Source organism: Prenolepis imparis, unplaced genomic scaffold, assembly GCF_030444845.1.
Source record: "Prenolepis imparis isolate NDT839.2.m4 unplaced genomic scaffold, iyPreImpa1.0 SCAF_7, whole genome shotgun sequence".
Lineage (NCBI taxonomy): Eukaryota > Metazoa > Arthropoda > Insecta > Hymenoptera > Formicidae > Prenolepis > Prenolepis imparis.
Window position 1 is genome coordinate 2,294,421 of NW_028141165.1, and position 17,691 is coordinate 2,312,111.

The window sequence follows — 17,691 nt, forward strand, 5'->3', positions numbered from 1 at the left end:
GGCGGCGGCGAGAGCTAAAAGCACGAACTAAGCGAAGTAGAAAAAAAGATGGCCGCCGCGAGGTTGCCATGAAGGGGCCGCGTCGCTGCTCGCGCTCGCGGAAATGGGACGTTGCGACAACCGAGTGTCATCGTCGTCTCAGTGAAGGAAGTGTCAAGCGAGGTGGTGGTGATACACCGTGGCGTCGGGGCGAGGGTGACGCGTGCCGAGGGTGAGGAAGAGAAGAAGGTGGTGAAGTGCAGTGACGAGGCCAAGTGCGCACCTCGTCGCGACGACGACGGAGACGACGACGACGACGACGACGACGACGAAGAAAACGTCAGACCAGTCGACGGCGAGTCAGCCGGAGATACGCCCGGAGATGGCATCCGATGGGTAAGGACGGTTCGGCTAAGAAAGAGGCTGAGGAGAGAGAAAGAGAGAGAGAGAGAGAGAAAGGGAGAAAGGGAGAAACATGCCTGCCTCGTCAAACTGCACTTGTCTCGCGACTCGGCTGCACCCGAGGTGCAGCGACACTCGTTGTTCTAGGGAAAACGCGGCCGTCGTCGCGGGACCGACGGTGTTCGCAGATCGATAGTGAATTTTTTTTTAGTCACCCGTCCCAGTTTTCTCCCTCTCTCCGTCTTCGTCCGTCTCTACTCTGCGCGCTCTCTCTCTCTCTCTCTCTCTCTCTCTCTCTCTCTCTCTCTCTCTCTCTCTCTCTCTCTCTCTTTCTCTCTCTCTCTTTCTCTCTTTTTCTCTCTTCCTCTCTGTGTATGTTCTACCCGTTCTTTTTCCCCCCGTACCTACGTACGTACATGCAAAGAGAAAGAAGACACCGCGGCATCGTCTTTCTCGATGATAACCGAGCGATTTCCTCCTCCTTCGCGGCGCTTTCGCGGTGAAGTTAGCGATTGGGCGGGTCTCTCTCGCTCGCACATTTTCGCAGTCCACGCTTATTGTTAGAGGCCTCTCGTTCGCTGTCAAAAGCGCGTATTTCCACCTTTCGTCGGTTTTCTTTTTTTTATTATTTATATTCCTCTCGATATCGCGGCTTCGTGTATCCTTTTTCCTCTCTCTCTCCGTTCTCTTTTTTCCTTTCTTCGCGCGCGCTCGCTCGATTTACGCGCGAATGGATTACCGCGGCCTATTTCAGCCAATTAAACGGCCAGCATGACATCAGAACGGACGGCTGATCCTCTCTCGTTGTACCGCGGCCCAGCATTCCTATCAATTTGCGGGATCCGTCATTCAGGTCGAGGAAGTGGGGCGAGGCGGGTGGACGGGCGAAACACCCTCCTTTCTCGCGCGCCCCGATTATTATCATCATCGCCCTCCGTTGGCCTCCGGACGTACGAGAGTATCGTCGCGAATCTCGAACGGCGATTCCCCTCTCTCTACCCTCTGTTTTCCAGCCTCCCTTCTGTCAATCTGCCTGCTTGTGTTTGTGTGGTGAGGGTGATTTTTTCCCTCCCTCTCGAGAAAGAGAGAGTTCGTTGTTCCAATTAGTTGACCGATAAATAGCGCTTGTTTTAACGCTTGTGTACTATACGTACTTTACGATACGTCTTCCTCCTTCACCCTAAAGTTCCGAGTTTTCCGGAGGAATCGCGAGGTCGGTGTAGTGGAAGAGTATAAATGATTAAAAAAAAGGGGTGGACTATCGCGACGATATTTCTGTCCGCGAGATACATTTTGACATATCGATCCCGCCTTATCCCGATATATTATCGCTTAAAGTGCATAAATAATATTTATACGCCATTTTTTCCGAGTGATAAGACGACCGTCTCGAGGAGTCCGCGAGTAGCCCGATGTAAGAAGTGAAAGTTTTTAAGGGGAAAAGAGCGATTTAGTTGCGTAAGGTCTGATACAGTTTGTCCCTGATTACTTTAGGATAGAGATTCGCGAATACAAAAGATGTTAGATGGATGTATTATTAATGGATAACAATTACAGTAGGATGGAATGGGTGGAGATCATAGAACCGCGCACGAAGGAACATATGTACGCCAACCTGACCACCGGAGAATGCGTATGGGATCCTCCACCGGGTGTACCTGTGTAAGCTACTTTTGATATCTCTTCTTCAGTAGCAGCTACTGTCAAAGTGTCCTTTCTCTCGGAGCTTCTGTCAAAGTACTTTTCTCTATTACTATTACTTATTAAATTAATTTTTATTATATTAATTATATATATTAAATTAATTTTTATTATAAAATTAATTTATAAAAATTTAAGTCTTCTAAACGTGTTTTTTATAATAGATTTATATTATTTCTCAAAATCTCTTTGACAGATGATACATGTTTAATTATTTTAAAAGCTAGAGTTGAAATCTAATTGGAATAAGATAGTATATAATCTCGGTTACGCTCGGCATGTTTAAGTTTGATTACATATATTAATAAATAAATCTCAAAGTATATCATATATAGTTCCATTGTATAATTATTTTAGAGAAAGTTATGTTAGAGAGAAAGTACCGAGTCACCTCTTCTACATCACGATACATAAGTACATAACGCATATCCCGTTTAATAATTTATAGAAAAAAGACGGACAACAATCAGTGGTGGGAGTTATTCGATCAGAACACCTCGCGATTTTATTATTACAACGCGACGTCTCAGAAAACTGTGTGGCATCGTCCGACCGACTGTGACATCATACCATTGGCGAAACTTCAGGTAAAGGATACATTTATACGATGTGTCCCCCATATCGCTGATACGTTCCCGATACGATTTATTTCTACATAACGTCAAAGTTGGGCGTGCGCATATGTGTGTACGTGTGTGAATCGTATGACATAAGTTAAGGTATCGAGCGTTAGAATGCAGATAAAAGATCGTACTCCAATTCGGGGAGTTGAGTTCAGAATCTTCGTACTCACGCTTATGGAACGAATAAAATCTGTCGAGTATTCGGCATTACGCTCTTGCGTGATGATGCGGCCACGATGTGTGTACGTAAAATGATTTGTGAGTTTCTCCGGGTAAAACGCACATTACATAGAACTCGTGTATCTTAAAGTGGCATAGTAGATGTGTAAGAGTGTGTGCAAGCGCGTCTGCTCTCTTCTCTCTTCGGCTATAAATAGACGTTTGTAGCAGGGAGAAAAAACTCCGGTTTACATTATACCATGCTATATACTGCCGTAAGACTTCTTTCGCGATAATGTTATTCCTTCAATTAAAATTTGACGAGAATACGAGTGCCAGATGTCCGAGGGCGATATCCGCGTACTCTATGGAGTATTGTGCCACCTGTACGCCGAAATATAACGGACTGTACAATTTTTATATGAGATAATACTTAATTCACACATATACGCACGTTATACCTAAGTAATTTAAATTATGATTTTTCTCATATGTTTTATACATAAATATTTTTTTCATAATATTTTACATAATATTTATTATCTTTCTTATTTTTTATGGAGATATAATATTGCTATCACATTAATCAATTGTCTATAAAAAGATGACATTTTAGCATTAGTGTGTAGTTATCATTTTTCATTCATTAATTTATCCATAGATACATTTTATATTCGTATTGTAGACGTTAAAACAAAATACGGAACCGGCAAGTGGTAGCACGTCCGATACATCGAAAACAGCCGAACAGAGGAAAAAGGAATCCGTTTCTACGCAGACGCAAACTCCCTCGGTTAGCCGGTCGACGCGATTTAATCACCAGGAGAATACAAACTTGGCCCCGCCTTTGGTAAATTTAATTTTTCTACAATTATTATCTTGACGCGGTACGAGATAAGTCTTTCGAGAGTCTGCATAGCTACGTTTTCTCTCGTAGCAAGCTCTTTCTCTCGGTAACGCGAACAAAACGCGGACTTCTACGGTCGGCGTAGATCTTCAGACTTCTCCTCCTTCCCCGTCTCCGTCAGCGAGGCGACATCATCATCATCATCATCATCACAATAACAGGCATCACAGGCACCATGAGGTACCTGCGACACGTACCAGGCAGCACAATCACTCGCAGGACTCTGGTAGATCCAGCGACAGTTCCGTCTCGCACAGTAGGACCTCTTTGGAGTCGACCGGTTATCGTTTATTGGATTCGCCGCACCGGCATCATCATCGTTCGGCCACCCAGACACCGGCGAGCACCGCACAATCTTCCCCTAGGCAGCACAGTAGCAGCGGTACCTTGGAGGCCAGGTGCCACAAGAGCGGAACTTTGGAAAGCGTGAAGAATCAAAAGTCCGTCTCGATGGGAGAACCACCGCCGTTGGGCTTATCACTTTCGACTAGCACACCCCTCTTCAAGAAGAAGACATTCAGCGATCCGCAACGCGAAGGTAGGACGGGAAACTTTGACCTGGACAAAAGTAAAAATGGTAAGGGTGTATATCTTGTACGCTGCACTGTAATTATTTATTTGTTGTATACAAGTTTTGGGCATGTACAACATCCTTGTTTGTGTACAAATCGACATTTTTCGATTTTCAGGTAGAGAAAGTAGTAGAGGCTCGTATGGTCCCGAACCGAGTACCTCGCCATATCGCGATTCTCTTATGGAGTCTCGGGTCTTTAGGCAGGAAATGCCGCCGTATCGTCCGCCGGAAGTTCAACTTAGCCATAGTTACAAGTCGCAGAGCGAAAAGTATGGTTCCTTAATGGACAGTGGCAATCGTTACCATAGAGAGAGGGAGATGCAACAGCAACAGCAGCAGCAGCAACGAGAACGGGTCAATAGTCTCGATAAGACGAACCCGTCAGCCTTTTATCAGAGTTCCATGCATTCGAGAAATATGAATAAGCAGCCGCAGGATGGCACAGGTAGCATAGGTAGGAGACATCACGGATGTTCTGCGTCTCTCTCGGAGGCGAATGTCAGGGACGTGTACGGTGCAATGTTGTCCGAGAGGAACGATCCCGCCAAAAGCCTCAGCAGGGCTGCCGGCATACACAGTGGTGGTAATTCAACGAAGCAGAGAGGCGGTCTGGAGGTGGTGGAGCGCGAGAGAGAGCGGGACCGCGACAGAGAGAAGGAGTATAGGCGAAACACAGCGTGCAATAATTCACTGGACTGTAAGCGAGATAATCTATCAGCTTCTTTCGCCATCTTCCTGTATGTGCATGCGTCTTTTGTAATATATGGTTGATTATTATTTTGCAAGGTGTGCCGCAACCATTGGGTCGCAGTTACAGTTTCGTGCAACAGCAAAAGCAGCAACAAAAATTGATGCAGCAACAGTTACATCAACAGCAACAGCAGCAGCAGGTTAGAAGAAGAGAACGAGACGACGATGCTATGCACGAACGTTATTTGATGATAAGTCAAACCCACGAACAATCAAGACAGAGACTTAGCAGTAATACTAGCAGTAGTAACAGCAGCAACAGTAGTAGCAATAGCGCTGCGGGTGAGGAGACTGAAGGTCACGCCGAGGGAGACGACAGTAAGAAGAAGAGAAGTAACGGAAATCCCAGTCCGCCACCGTCGCCGTTTTACGGCAATATTCTGGCTGATGCCGATCACCTATTACCACTGCAACATTATATCCTTCAACAGGCAAAGTTATCAGGTAATGAAAACCGAGAATTCAAATATTGATAGATTTATGGTGGAGCTTGTGTCTCACTATTCTTTTTCTTTCTCTCACAATGCGTAGGTTGTTACAAGTTTGGAGATCCCTTATTAGTAGAGGAAGGGGAAGATTCTCTGGACGAGGAAGGTGGTAGGGGCGAAGGTATCGGCGGAAGAGGTGATGACGATTCCGATGATCAATTTGCTGACGACGAAGCCGCTAGCAATCAAGGCGATTCTTCCAGTCAAGAATATCTCGAAGATCATTACGCGGGTGAGGAATGCTTTCTAAGAACATAGAATATGTAATACATGTTTATCGAACATAGAATTTAATAATGTGTTCCATCTCACGTTAGATTTAGGGAATTACGACACCGCCGGATTAGCGACTTATTACACCACGGCCGACACGTTGACGAGGCCGCAAGCACGACCGCCCTCGCCACCGAATATTGTGTCTCAGACGGAAGCTAGAGACAGCGTAGTGACCACAAGACAGATCTCAATGCCCACCGTAAGTTCAACTCCGAGTATCTGTACAACGAATGTCGATAATACTGACTTGGAGGAAGCGCGAAGAGAAGATAGTACGGGCGGCGGCGATATAGAGAAGTACGCGCAGGACAATCTCAATCTGAACTGCGGTAGGCCGAAAGGACTTAGACTGTTGTTTCGAAAGAAATTTAGCGTACGGGATATTCTCAGCTGGACGAAAGACCCGATACCTCAGCCCATGCTCGCGATGGTGGACGGTGAAAAGGCGCTCAAGAGGGAGGCTTGCAATCTGTTCCGATTGGTGCAAGTGTACATGGGCGATCGCAAGGCCAACGTCGGCATGACGTTGGACGGTGTCGCTATGGATATCGTGAATACCGCATTTACGAAACCGCCCCTGCGGGACGAGTTGTACGTACAGATCTGTAGGCAAACGACGGAAAATCCGCGGAAGGAGAGTCTGCGACGCGGATGGGAATTGATGGCTGTGTGTCTGGCTTTTGTGCCGCCTAGCGCCACGTTCGAACCCTATCTAGAGGGTTATATGAACAGGCATCGTGATCCCAACTTCCAGTTCCCCGAGGTCGCCAAGTGGCCGATACACGTACAAGTCAGTCATTATGCGACCGTGGCTTGTAGGCGCTTGCAACGGATTGGCGTGCACGGCAAACGACAACCTCGCAAGGCTACAGTGGAGGATATCGACCAAGCAAGGGTAATTAATTGCATCAATAATTTACAATTTTTTTTGTAATTCTTGAAGAGTGACCTAAAATTCTCTGCTCTTCTCACAGATACAAATCTTTCGCGCGTCCATGTTTGGTGCGACGCTCTCGGAAGTCATGGCTTTACAAAGAGACCGCTTTCCACTTAGAGAGTTACCATGGATACAGACTACGCTGACGCATCAGGTGTTGGTGCGCGGTGGCACAGTGACCGAGGGTATCTTCCGGGTGTCTGCGGACGCCGACGAAGTCAGCGCGTTGAAATCCTGCTTGGACAGGTTCGAAGACGGAGCGATACTGGCAGTTTCTCAGGATGCTCACGCGCCCGCCTCCCTGCTGAAATTGTGGGTACGCGAGTTATACGAGCCGCTGATACCGGACTCCTTTTATGTGGAATGCGTGTCTATGCGGCATGATGATGCGAAAGCCTCGGCGGCGATTGTGGCCGCGCTTGTCGACCGTTTGCCGGATCTTAATCGACGTGTGCTGTGTCATCTAATACATTTCCTCCAGGTAAGAAACCCTTTTTTATTCGATAAGAGAATACGTTCAGTGACTGTGATTTTAAATTTTTCTTTGCGTAAAACCAAAAATCATACACGTTTTGAAAAAAGTCTAAAACTATATGCAGCAATATTTAGTGCTAAATGCACAGTGAGCTTCTATCAAAGTTTATCATTCAAGTCTAGAATTATATGTAGAAGAATTTAGCGAAGCTAATAACGCACGATGATATGAAAATGCACGAGAGTTCAAGAGCAGCATGCATTCGAGACACCGTTGAATTAAATCGAGTGAACGTCTCTTTCGATGAATCCGTTCGTCACGAATATTATAACAATTTTCCAGATATTCGCTAGATCCGAAGTGGTCGCGCGCACTAAAATGGACGCCAATAATCTTGCGATGGTGATGGCGCCGAATGTATTGCGGTGCACGTCCCAAGACCCTCGGGTGATCTTAGAGAACGCACGGAAGGAGATGGCCTTCGTCCGTACTCTCATCGAGTCACTAGATACCACTTGGGTCGATGACCTTCACTGACCGCATCCTATCGCGCTAGAAAAAAAGTCCGCTCTAGACTATTATGCCAAATGAATCAGCTGTATAGTCACGTCTATTGTTAGTTACGTCTTTCTCTCTCTATCTCTTTCTCTCACTGTTCTCAATTTATCTTCACTCTTCTTGTTTGTCCATCGCGTCACCGATTTCTCCCATAGTCCTCTATATAAATGTTCTTCGTAACGGTAATTTAGTGCTAAAGTCTTACCAACCAAGCTAATCAACCAACCCGCTCCCTTTATTTCCTATTTATTATTTATATGCAGATTCTATGTTATACGACAGATTAGAGATTATTAGATTATATTATGTATATCGCTATATATATCATATATATTTTACCAATCCCTTGTTACCGCGTCGAACAACGTGGACGGCTTTTTTACTCGATCATTGTTGAATCTCGTGTAAGATAAAAGAAAAAAAAAAAGAAATCATGTGTTACCGTGTATAGCTGCGCTCCGCGATCTTTTTGTATAAGCGACGGATTAACGTGTAAAGCGTTTTATCGAGGAGTAAACACTGCGAAAGATTAGCAAGCTGTAGTCGTAAGGGTGTTTCTTCGATTTTCCCCCAAGAGATCTCCTTAAAAAAAAGGCACACACACTCTGCTCGAAAAAAAAGTTCCATATAAAAAAACATACATATTTTATAAAAAAAAATATCCCTATTTTATTTATATTACGCAACACAACATCCACATACTTATAATTAATATAACCTTTATTTTTTACATTGCAACAGATATAAAACAGAGTTCACAAAAAAGTACTCTTATTTACTAACAAAAATTGCCTTCCATTATATGTTTTGTACAATTCATTTATAAAGACTATGGGCAAAACTCTCTACTCAGAACAGTTTGTCGTCCTTGAGTAACTGCATTCTGCGCGTTTCTCACGGTTCCTAAAGTTATAAGAGAATATCACAAGCTATTACCATATTCGTATCGCGAAAGATAATATGATAATAATGACAACCCCCCCCCCCCCCATCGTACAAGAATTAATGTACATAATACATAGATCGACGGCTTTAGTAAGAGCCTTACAGTAGCAAAACTCCTAAAAGAGAGATTAGCTTTACTTTTAACGTTATATATAGATATATACAACATGTACACATAGTAATTGTGTAATCCGACAATATATTAAACATAATATAAATTATTATTATAAATTATTAAAAAATAAGTTGTGATAAACTAGAAAACAATTCACTGTCGAGTTTTTGATCGACTCTGATTATTAGCTACTTTCCAACTTATCACAATTCTAATATTTCGACAATTTATGATAATAATTTATAATATCTAACATTGCCGGCTTACGACATAATTGATCAATACTAATACTGAAAAAAACATTTTGTGTTATCAGAAAAAAAAGAATTGCGAAAAGTCAGAGACTTTTCCGTCAAAAGCACACGCTCGCGTGCAAAAATGTCGCGTTTAAGCGAGCTGTAAGAATTTCACCTCCTATGATAGGTACTCGCGTACTCGAGTCTCATTTACGCGTCGCCGATGGCGATGATAAATCTCTAAGAACTCGATTAAGCGGCGAATCTATTGCGTCAGTCGTCTGAAGAGATTCTCGAGTCCGAAGCGTATGTTTATTAGTAGCGTGTTTGAAGAAAGCGAGCGGGATCGGTCGCGATAAAATAGAAAGAAAGCAAGTCAAACAACGACATAAAACGCCTCTCCCTCCCCCCCCATCCGTGTATCATCGGCGAAAGAAATTACGTGATTGTGACGGAGGGAACCCCTTCTTCTCGCGTGTTTTTTTTTCCTATTTCGCTTCATCATCGCCCGCGACTTTCGAGAGTCATCTGCCTCCGGGTGGACGCACCTGTCGACGTTTTTTTTTTTTTTTTTTTTATTACTATACGCGGATCAACAATTGTCGACAAACATGGCCGTGGATCCGCTCGCGATCTCCGCGTATTCCTGTCTGCCGGCCGAGCAGAGCTTGCTGGAGAAATCCGCCTCCCGTTTTCTAAACACACAAAAGCGAGAAACAAGATTAGAATATATATGTACCAGGAAGAAGATCACATCTCGCTCTCTCGCCGAAGGAAATCGACGCGATCCCGATGAATGACAGAACAATGACGGTCACCGAAGACTTGGAGCGCTGATATATGGGCATTATAATTTATAAACATGCATGTTTGGAACTTGCGGACCGTCATTCTTCTTGACACTCTTTTTGCACGTGTTTCTTCCTCACCCTCTGCCCGGAAGGTCCATGGCGTCCACGCTGACGCTGTTGACGTATAGGCGATCGTTGCACCAGAAGAAGCACAGGGATCTAGGCTGCAGCACGTCCATGTCGTATACCCAGGAGAGCTCGATCCGCTTGACCTTGCCGATGTTGCCGATGGAACCAGTCGGATGGGCCACGACTATCCGCGTGGTCGTTCCGTGCTCCAGCTTCATGTAACCGCTGTGGGAGACATTACAACAGCGTTAGGGCGTCTCGCCGGAAAGAGGGAGGAGTCGTCAGATGTGGGTCGCGGTGGTTGTAATTGGTAGTTTACAAAGTATGCCGACCTGTCATCTCGTTCGCGAGATCGTATGTGGATTCTCGAGAGATAACATGCCTCGTTGAGTCGATTGTCATTACTTACCTGGGCGTAAGATCCATGTTGCGTATCACGCCCTTGTCGGCGTGGACGGTGACCTTCATGAAGCCTTGCACCCAGCTCTCCGCGGTCGGCGGTCGCGCAAGGTTGACGGTGATTCTGTAATGTCTCCCTAGAAGAACGATTACAGAGATATGGATATCGAGAAGAGGAGGAGAGTATTTTTCGGATAGAGAGATCGGAGAGATGTCGCCGCCTTTTATCTCGCGCGCTCGCAGAGAAAGTCGCGATAGAGGAAAGCTGCCTTGCTCGTCGTCTGGTATGTAGTAAAATAATACAGCGGTTCTCGTCGTAACGGTATTTTCTTCTGTTTTTTTCTCCTCGCGTTGATAGCGTAGGATTAATGAAGAATGTGAACGGTAGATTGAATAAACGTCAATTTGTATTAACGTTTGCATATTATAATATGGAAAGCGTTTTTAAAACGCTTACATTTCTCGTACGATACGTTTTACGATGTCGTAATGCCGATTTATTTCTAATAGAGTGCTTATTATGCATATATAATATATATTAATTATAAGCATAATAAATCTGAAAAAACAGCTGTAACAGCTGTCATACATGTGATTCTCGAGAAGATGATCGAGATCGCGTTTAACGCGCAGACCTTGTACTTACTACAGTACGGATCCTCCTTGCCGGTCATGAAGAAGAACTTGGAGCCGAGCAAGGACGAGACGTCCTGTCCCATCGCCTGACGTTTGACCAGCGCCGGACTGGTGTCGGCGTGATAGCCCATCACACCACAACTCAGGCTGTTGTTGCTCTTGCAGGAGAAGCACTCGCCGCGTAGGAAGCTCGCGTAGTTCGAGCACTCGTGCGCCACGTACTGGCACTTGGAGTTGATGCTCTCGATGAAGAGCTTGAGCGCGCGCACATGATTGCAGGCGACCAGGACGCGCGAGGCCTCTTCAAGGCCCTCGCGTATCAAGGTCAGGGGTAATGACGGGGTGGTCTCGCTTAGATCCGTGCAGCCCGGTTGCTCCTTGCCGTTGTTAGGATAGAAGTCCAAGTGCCCGCACGGCTGGCTCATTCCGTACCCTGGAAGCCCTTGTCGTGTACTATACGTTAGTTCGGACAATTTGTCATTCATGGTGGAGAGAGAAGTGGAACTCCAGTTATTCGACAGGATTTATTAAAACGATAATTTTTTTCTTTTAATCGGTGAATGTAATATTCGAACATATCTGGTTTTAATTTGTATATGTATATTTAAATTTATTTGAGTTATTAAGTGTATTTAATTTTTTATACAAATTTATTTAAATACGTCTATTATTTATTTTTATTATTAAAAATAATAATTGCAATTTTACTCGACCTAAAATTTATTAATAATTGTATAATTTTTGTTAAATTATTTTATTCTAAATATTAATAATTTTTAAATTAAAAAAAGTATTGAATTGATATTTTCTGAAACTTTTACGAACTGACAGATTTGCTTTTTTTAACTCAATAAATTGTTTGAACGCGTATTGCAGTTAATAAAAAAAGTTATAAAAATTTTCATACTTTCTATATATTATTAGCTTTCAAATGGAGTTCTATTGCTCTCCTGTCCTAATTTTTTTTTTCGTTTTACGTGCGATTGAATGAAATGAGAGAACGAGAATTACTGTTTGAGAGACAACAGCATGATGCGTTTACCTAAGAAAAAGATGCTCTTCCCATCGGTATGAATCACGTCCACCAGTCGAGCGTCCGTGGGATCCAGGCGAACGTGGTTCGACATTCCTTGAAAGTACGGTTCCGCGGGATCCAAACCGGTGATGCGTCCGATATTGCCGCCCAATTTTTCACCCGCGTAACCAGCCGTGTGGGCACCGAGGCTGTGTCCGATCAAGTGCACGTCGTTCGGATCCACGCCGTAGTTTGTCTGACATTTTCACAAGAATAAGAACAAAAGACTTGAAAATTACACTTACGTACGTTAATTAAAATGAAGAAATTTCTCTGCATACCAGTATCTCGAATTTTTGCAATTATCGTCGATTAATCATATGGAGAAAGAGAGAGCGAGAGAAAACGTAACATATCTTACATTTTTTCTTTATAATATTAGGTACGCTCTTGGCATTTGATTTCACAGTCGTGTTGAAAATATATCGTGTTGCCTAAAAAGAAATGTATAGATCTAATTCAGCTGAAAACGTGCGCGTTTCTTACTTGCAAGTGCTTAATGAGATGAGCTAACTCGAGTCCAACCAATCTCGTGTTCGCTGTCGCTTGGGTGTACAAAGGTAGACTCCCGCCTGCCCAATCGACCACGATAACGTTATAATCGCCATGCACCAACAACTCGCCCCTCATCTCCTGCGGGTGATGCATATTTCGAGAATAATAATGGGTAATGCGGGTAATCATTTTCGCCAATTGGTTAAGAGCTATGTTATCGGATGTAACTATGTCATTAGGTTGCATAAATTTATTCGCAACAGTTAACGCAATATGTGCTTTGCTTATTTAGCAATTTATCCAGCTCGCGCTAAATGATGTGATATTGAACCGAAGGTATATGCTGATGATTATTATTGTACGATATATCTGATTATTTGATTGCATATACATATATTACGTATGCATATATATACATATATATATATATATATACATATATATATATATATATATATATATATATATATATATATATACACAGGGTGTCCGATTACTGAGTGATCACCGCTTAAGGGTAGATTCCTGGGATCATTTGGAGACGATTTTTCTTTAGCGAAAATGTCGAGGGAGGCCATCATTTTTTGCATGTTCCCAATTTTTGCAATCATGTATCTTTGTAACTAAGCCTTAAATAAAAATTCTATTAAAGTAAACTCTACTTGAAATTAAATAAAGAATGTGATTTTTGTTAATATTTTATTTCCACAAGCCCCCCTTAGTTTGCGAAAAACCCTTTATTTTCAATCGCTTATAACTCGAAAATTATTGGTGTCTCGACATTTTCGCTGAGGAAAAATCGTATATATATATAAAGTATTAAAATAAGTTAAATATAAATAAAAGACAAACTCACCTTGACCCAATTGCTAAGTGGCGTATCTATAAAACCGTGTATGATGAATTTGGTTTTTCGCTTAGGATTAAAGTTTGAGTTTTCAATGGATTTATCCTTGGCCACTTTTAATATTTGACCCTGAAAGAATCGAAACGGGTTATTGAGTAATCCTTCGTAATCTGATAGCCTATTAAAAGAAGAATCGATCATTTCAAGGTATTCAAGTGCATCACCCTCAAACATAAGTTTGCCTCGAAACGTCTGATTTCGAAATATATGAGTTTTATTTTTATTAATCTATTGCTAAAAATAATAATAATAAGAGAATTATTTCCGATCTCTCAGAAATGCATATATATATAATCAAGGAAATAGTATTAATAAGAATCTTTTTTTTACCACATATAAATTTCTTAAAGCTGCATTTATTAATCATTTTGTTGCCGCGTCTATTAATCTTGAAGTATTATTTTAGTAAAAGTATTTTATTTTTAATTTCACGATTTAGCGATTTTATGCGATACATTTGTCGAGTGTAGATACTTTATACGACAAAAGCGTGCAAAGAAATTTTCACCGCCGCTTTGATATCATATTCGATACTTATCTTTCACAGCGGGTTTCCTCCTACAATACCCATTAAATTACAAATCAGAGATCTTATCTTTTACGGATATATATACACGAGAGAATAACGAACTTCGCGCGCACGTATGCGCTGCCACGTGTTCGCCAGCTGCATGATTTTGTTTAATTAATTGAGTTAATTAAGATATCTCTCCACCCGGATTAAGCACCGCTCGCGATCGAATGGATACGATAAGAGTCGGATATATTTGTTTCTCTTTCTCTTTCTCTTTCTCTTTTCTTCTCAGAAGAAAGGAAAGAGTTTCTCGATTTCATTTCTCTATATGCGTCCAATTATTCCCGCAAGATGAAATCCGACAGGCCGCTAATACAATTTATAGATGTATATAAGCGGTTACGTATGCGGAAGTATTTACACCGTATCGGATATTTTTCGAGAAATCCGTAAGTCGTAGAAGAATTTCAATCTATCCCCCGGTTTCACTTTTGCTGCATTATATATATGTATATGCCCGATGCAAAAGAAAGGTACCGGCTAGCTTTTTCGATATTTTCGTCAAAATTTTCGTCAAAATTTTTTTCCCTCCACTTACGTCAAAGGGATTCTGATTCGTGTAGAGGATGAATCTGGTGTTGATGACATCCCGCGGCAATGGGAAAACGTTGAGGGGTCGATGAATCAGGTGGTACCAGCTCCTGGTGATGTTCAGGCAGCCTAGCTCGTCGTAGCATCGCGTCTCGTTCTCGACTAGAAAAATACCCAATCTTTTGCAACGATGCGTTAAGTTCTTGTCAAGTTTCTCGCGTTCGTCTGAGAGACTTGACACGATTATTTTTATAGACAAATCTCGGAGAGATGTAAACACACGTGACATTAATACATAATAGAAAAATGTAAAGAGCGTCAAAAAAAGAGCTAAAAAAATTATAGTACTCGTTATAACTGTTCACTCTGCGATTGACACTTCTACAATCACTTGATGAGATGATAATTTATAAGGCAGCCAAGGTATGTTGACTTTGATCTGTACTTGTCAAGTTTTTTACTCGACATTCTCATCTGAATCGCGTTCGTCTATCTTGCGATCTGAGAATCGATGCTATTATTCTTAGACAAGTCAAGAGTTAGAGTTAAAAAAAAAAAGAATTGAAAAATATTCTTATAAAGCATTGTCTCGACTGTTCACTCCGCAATTGACATTTCTACAATCACTTGATGAGATGATAATTACAAGGCAGCCAAGGTATGTTGACTTCGATCCGATCGCTGCGCGCCCACTGCCAAGGGTCCAGGATTCCAGCGGAGCAGATAACAGGAGCGAATGCAACGAGGAGCAGGACTAGCACTCCTTCACCGTCTCCTCGTCCGTTCATGCCGCTCCTCCTCATCCTGCGAAGAAGCATAGAATGGGTCGATTGTCATTGTATGTTCACAAGGACGACGACGTCGACTTAATTAAACTCGTATTACACGTGACACTTGGGTCAGCTGATTCTTATATACCCTCTTTTCTTCTATCACGATTGAGCGGCTCTTTTCAAAATCAGAAGGTCGTTATGACGAGATAAACAGACATGAAAAGACTGAAGATTCGTTGAAGCGATTTGACGCTTATATAGTTGTCATTGACGATTTGCCGAATCTTTCGCACACGAGGGTTGAACAGTCACTAAAATATGCCCGAAGGAGGACGACCGCCGAATTTGAAATAGCCGAGCGCGATATTGGTGGGGGCTTTCGAGCTCTCTCGGAGAGGTGATGGAAGGTTTCAATTATATCGTTTTTAAGAAAGAAAAAAGAAGACTAAATCAGAGAAGGCCGTCCACACGCTATGATCACCTTGAAAAGTCGACGAAAAAAAGTTCGCGAAGAAAAAAGTAACACTCGTCTCGCGTCTCTTCTGGAACGACACAGTTTCGCACGAGTGATTTTATCGAACTTTTTACTACATCGAGAGATGTTCTGACGAAACGTCGTTGAGCATAGATTGAATTTCAATAGTGCAAAGCGAATTAAGGATAATGCGCATTTTTTGCTCCCTCTTCTCCCCTTCCCCAAGCTTTACATAACGCGTTGTATTTCTGACAATGCTCAAGATAAATCCGGCATTAATATTTCTTGCCAGAGAGAGAAGAGCCTTTATCTGCCCGGGATCATCGTTACCATAATTGCCCGATATGTATGTAGTACCACTATTTCCACGGCGTATGGCCAGCATGTAATGATACGTTGGTGGTCGCGACAATAGAATGAGGAACAGGAAGACAAAGCTTCGCTGGACATCTCAATTACATAATTACTGTTCGTTGGAGTCTCGGAGTCGTCACTTTTCTACTTGGCGCAATAACGAAAAATGCCATTAACTGCATTACGCGATACAATTAATGACAACTCCGCGAACTCGCCTCGAGGAGGAGTTTTTTCCATCACAGGACTCTTAAATATCGAGAAAACGCATTGTTCTAGTTCCTCATCCCTCGTTATCTTACGCAACGATGAGGAGCAGACGTTATGTCATCGCGCCTCATCGAACCTGGATTATGTCACACGCGTATCGCACTTACGTGAAGAAGGTTCACGAGTGCAGGGACATCGGCTGCGAGTATATGTATATTCTCGAATGCGTCGTTATCGCGCTAAAAAAGTTGTCATTGATAGTCGCGCTTTCACCAGGCCGCTGGTGTTTGTTCGTGACAGGAAACGTCGTATACGAACATGCGACGCTCCGAGACAATTGATCGGTTTAAGTGCACTTTCTGGTGAACGGATAGGTCGCCTCTCTAATATATAGTAATTTTGAAATTTTAATTGTTGATAAACTACGGGAGAGTGCGGTCTTATGTTTTATTTCCGCAAAGCAGGAAGAACATCTTTGTTGCGTGAAACAGATAGACCATATCTTCGCAGAATGCGCGATATTATTTATATGTAGAGGAAAAGAAATTTAATTCTTTTTCCTTTAAAAATTATTTTTCTTTCAAGTTCTTTTTTGTAGACAGATAAAAATATTTCTAATTGACACTTTTCTCACCAAAATTATACGGAATTAATTAGGTCGCTTAATATTTTGAAATTAAGCAATTTTGCTAAATTAAGCGCTACAGAAACACGATTAGATAGTAAAACTCTATTCTTTAATTAATTTTAAAGATCTTGCTTTAAAAAGATTTTAATTAAAAAGTTAATTGTAGAGGAAAATAAATATTAAAATATTGCTCCAAAGATGTATATATAGCGTCTAATTACTAATTATATATGCTTGTTAAGAAAACTTTAGGAATGCCAATGTCTCGTTTCGAAAGCGATTGATTTGGTGAAACTCGCGTGAATATTCTCGACTTGACAATTGGTATGTTTACGATTTTATTGCGTGAAAATATATTGTGGCAGAGAGCTAAGGCGTTTGAGAAAAAGCTTTAAGAACTGATTGAATTATGAATTTCCTATTTTTTCGTTTGTTATAAATTATTCGAATTTAATTATTTTTTTTATTATGATTTAATTGCGCGAAGATATATTGTCGCAGAGTGTTAGGGCATTTGAGATAAAAGATTTGAGAACCGATTGAATTATGAGTATCCTAATTTTTTATTCGCGATAAGTGATTCAAATTT

General features: G+C 42.0%; 2 protein-coding genes across 10 annotated transcripts in view; one reads left to right on the forward strand and one right to left on the reverse strand.

Annotated features, from left to right (window-relative positions):
* Window positions 1-11,515, forward strand: Rhogap93b (MyTH4 and RhoGAP_KIAA1688 domain-containing protein RhoGAP93B). 5 transcript variants are annotated; one of them, XM_083042825.1, is made up of 11 exons: window positions 1-375; window positions 1,939-2,043; window positions 2,531-2,669; window positions 3,550-3,714; window positions 3,802-4,348; window positions 4,461-5,042; window positions 5,132-5,539; window positions 5,627-5,815; window positions 5,901-6,754; window positions 6,834-7,277; window positions 7,614-11,515. In XM_083042825.1, the coding sequence occupies exons 1-11, from the start codon at window positions 362-364 to the stop codon at window positions 7,806-7,808; spliced, it is 3,642 nt and encodes a 1,213-aa protein (XP_082898951.1). In that variant the 5' UTR covers window positions 1-361; the 3' UTR covers window positions 7,809-11,515. The 5 variants fall into 5 exon arrangements, with proteins under 5 accessions (XP_082898951.1, XP_082898953.1, XP_082898954.1 ...); XM_083042827.1 differs by lacking the exon at window positions 1-375 and adding an exon at window positions 792-1,844; XM_083042828.1 differs by lacking the exon at window positions 1-375 and adding an exon at window positions 792-1,839.
* The window catches only part of LOC145938924 (pancreatic triacylglycerol lipase), a 21,525-nt gene continuing 13,517 nt past the window's right edge, over window positions 9,684-17,691 (reverse strand). For 3 of the 5 annotated variants that reach the window (XM_083042833.1, XM_083042830.1, XM_083042832.1), the window contains 9 exons: window positions 15,309-15,466; window positions 14,670-14,824; window positions 13,507-13,626; window positions 12,642-12,788; window positions 12,123-12,351; window positions 11,091-11,522; window positions 10,455-10,581; window positions 10,055-10,270; window positions 9,684-9,820 (listed from right to left, as the gene is read on the reverse strand). In XM_083042833.1, coding sequence (XP_082898959.1) covers window positions 9,718-9,820; window positions 10,055-10,270; window positions 10,455-10,581; window positions 11,091-11,522; window positions 12,123-12,351; window positions 12,642-12,788; window positions 13,507-13,626; window positions 14,670-14,824; window positions 15,309-15,466 — 1,687 coding nt within the window. In that variant the 3' untranslated portion in view covers window positions 9,684-9,717. Of the gene's footprint in view, window positions 9,821-10,054; window positions 10,271-10,454; window positions 10,582-11,090; window positions 11,523-12,122; window positions 12,352-12,641; window positions 12,789-13,506; window positions 13,627-14,669; window positions 14,825-15,308; window positions 15,467-15,580; window positions 15,599-17,691 lie in introns of those variants that run through there. The other 2 variants (XM_083042834.1, XM_083042831.1) reach the window with 2 other exon arrangements.

Excerpts from the sequence above, each read along its gene's own strand:
- Rhogap93b (XM_083042824.1), top strand. The coding sequence starts at position 1,922 with ATGGATAACAATTACAGTAGGATGGAATGGGTGGAGATCATAGAACCG. Across the intron at positions 2,670-3,549 it reads TACCATTGGCGAAACTTCAG|ACGTTAAAACAAAATACGGA; the intron begins GTAAAGGATACA and ends TTCGTATTGTAG. Across the intron at positions 4,349-4,460 it reads CCTGGACAAAAGTAAAAATG|GTAGAGAAAGTAGTAGAGGC; the intron begins GTAAGGGTGTAT and ends TTCGATTTTCAG.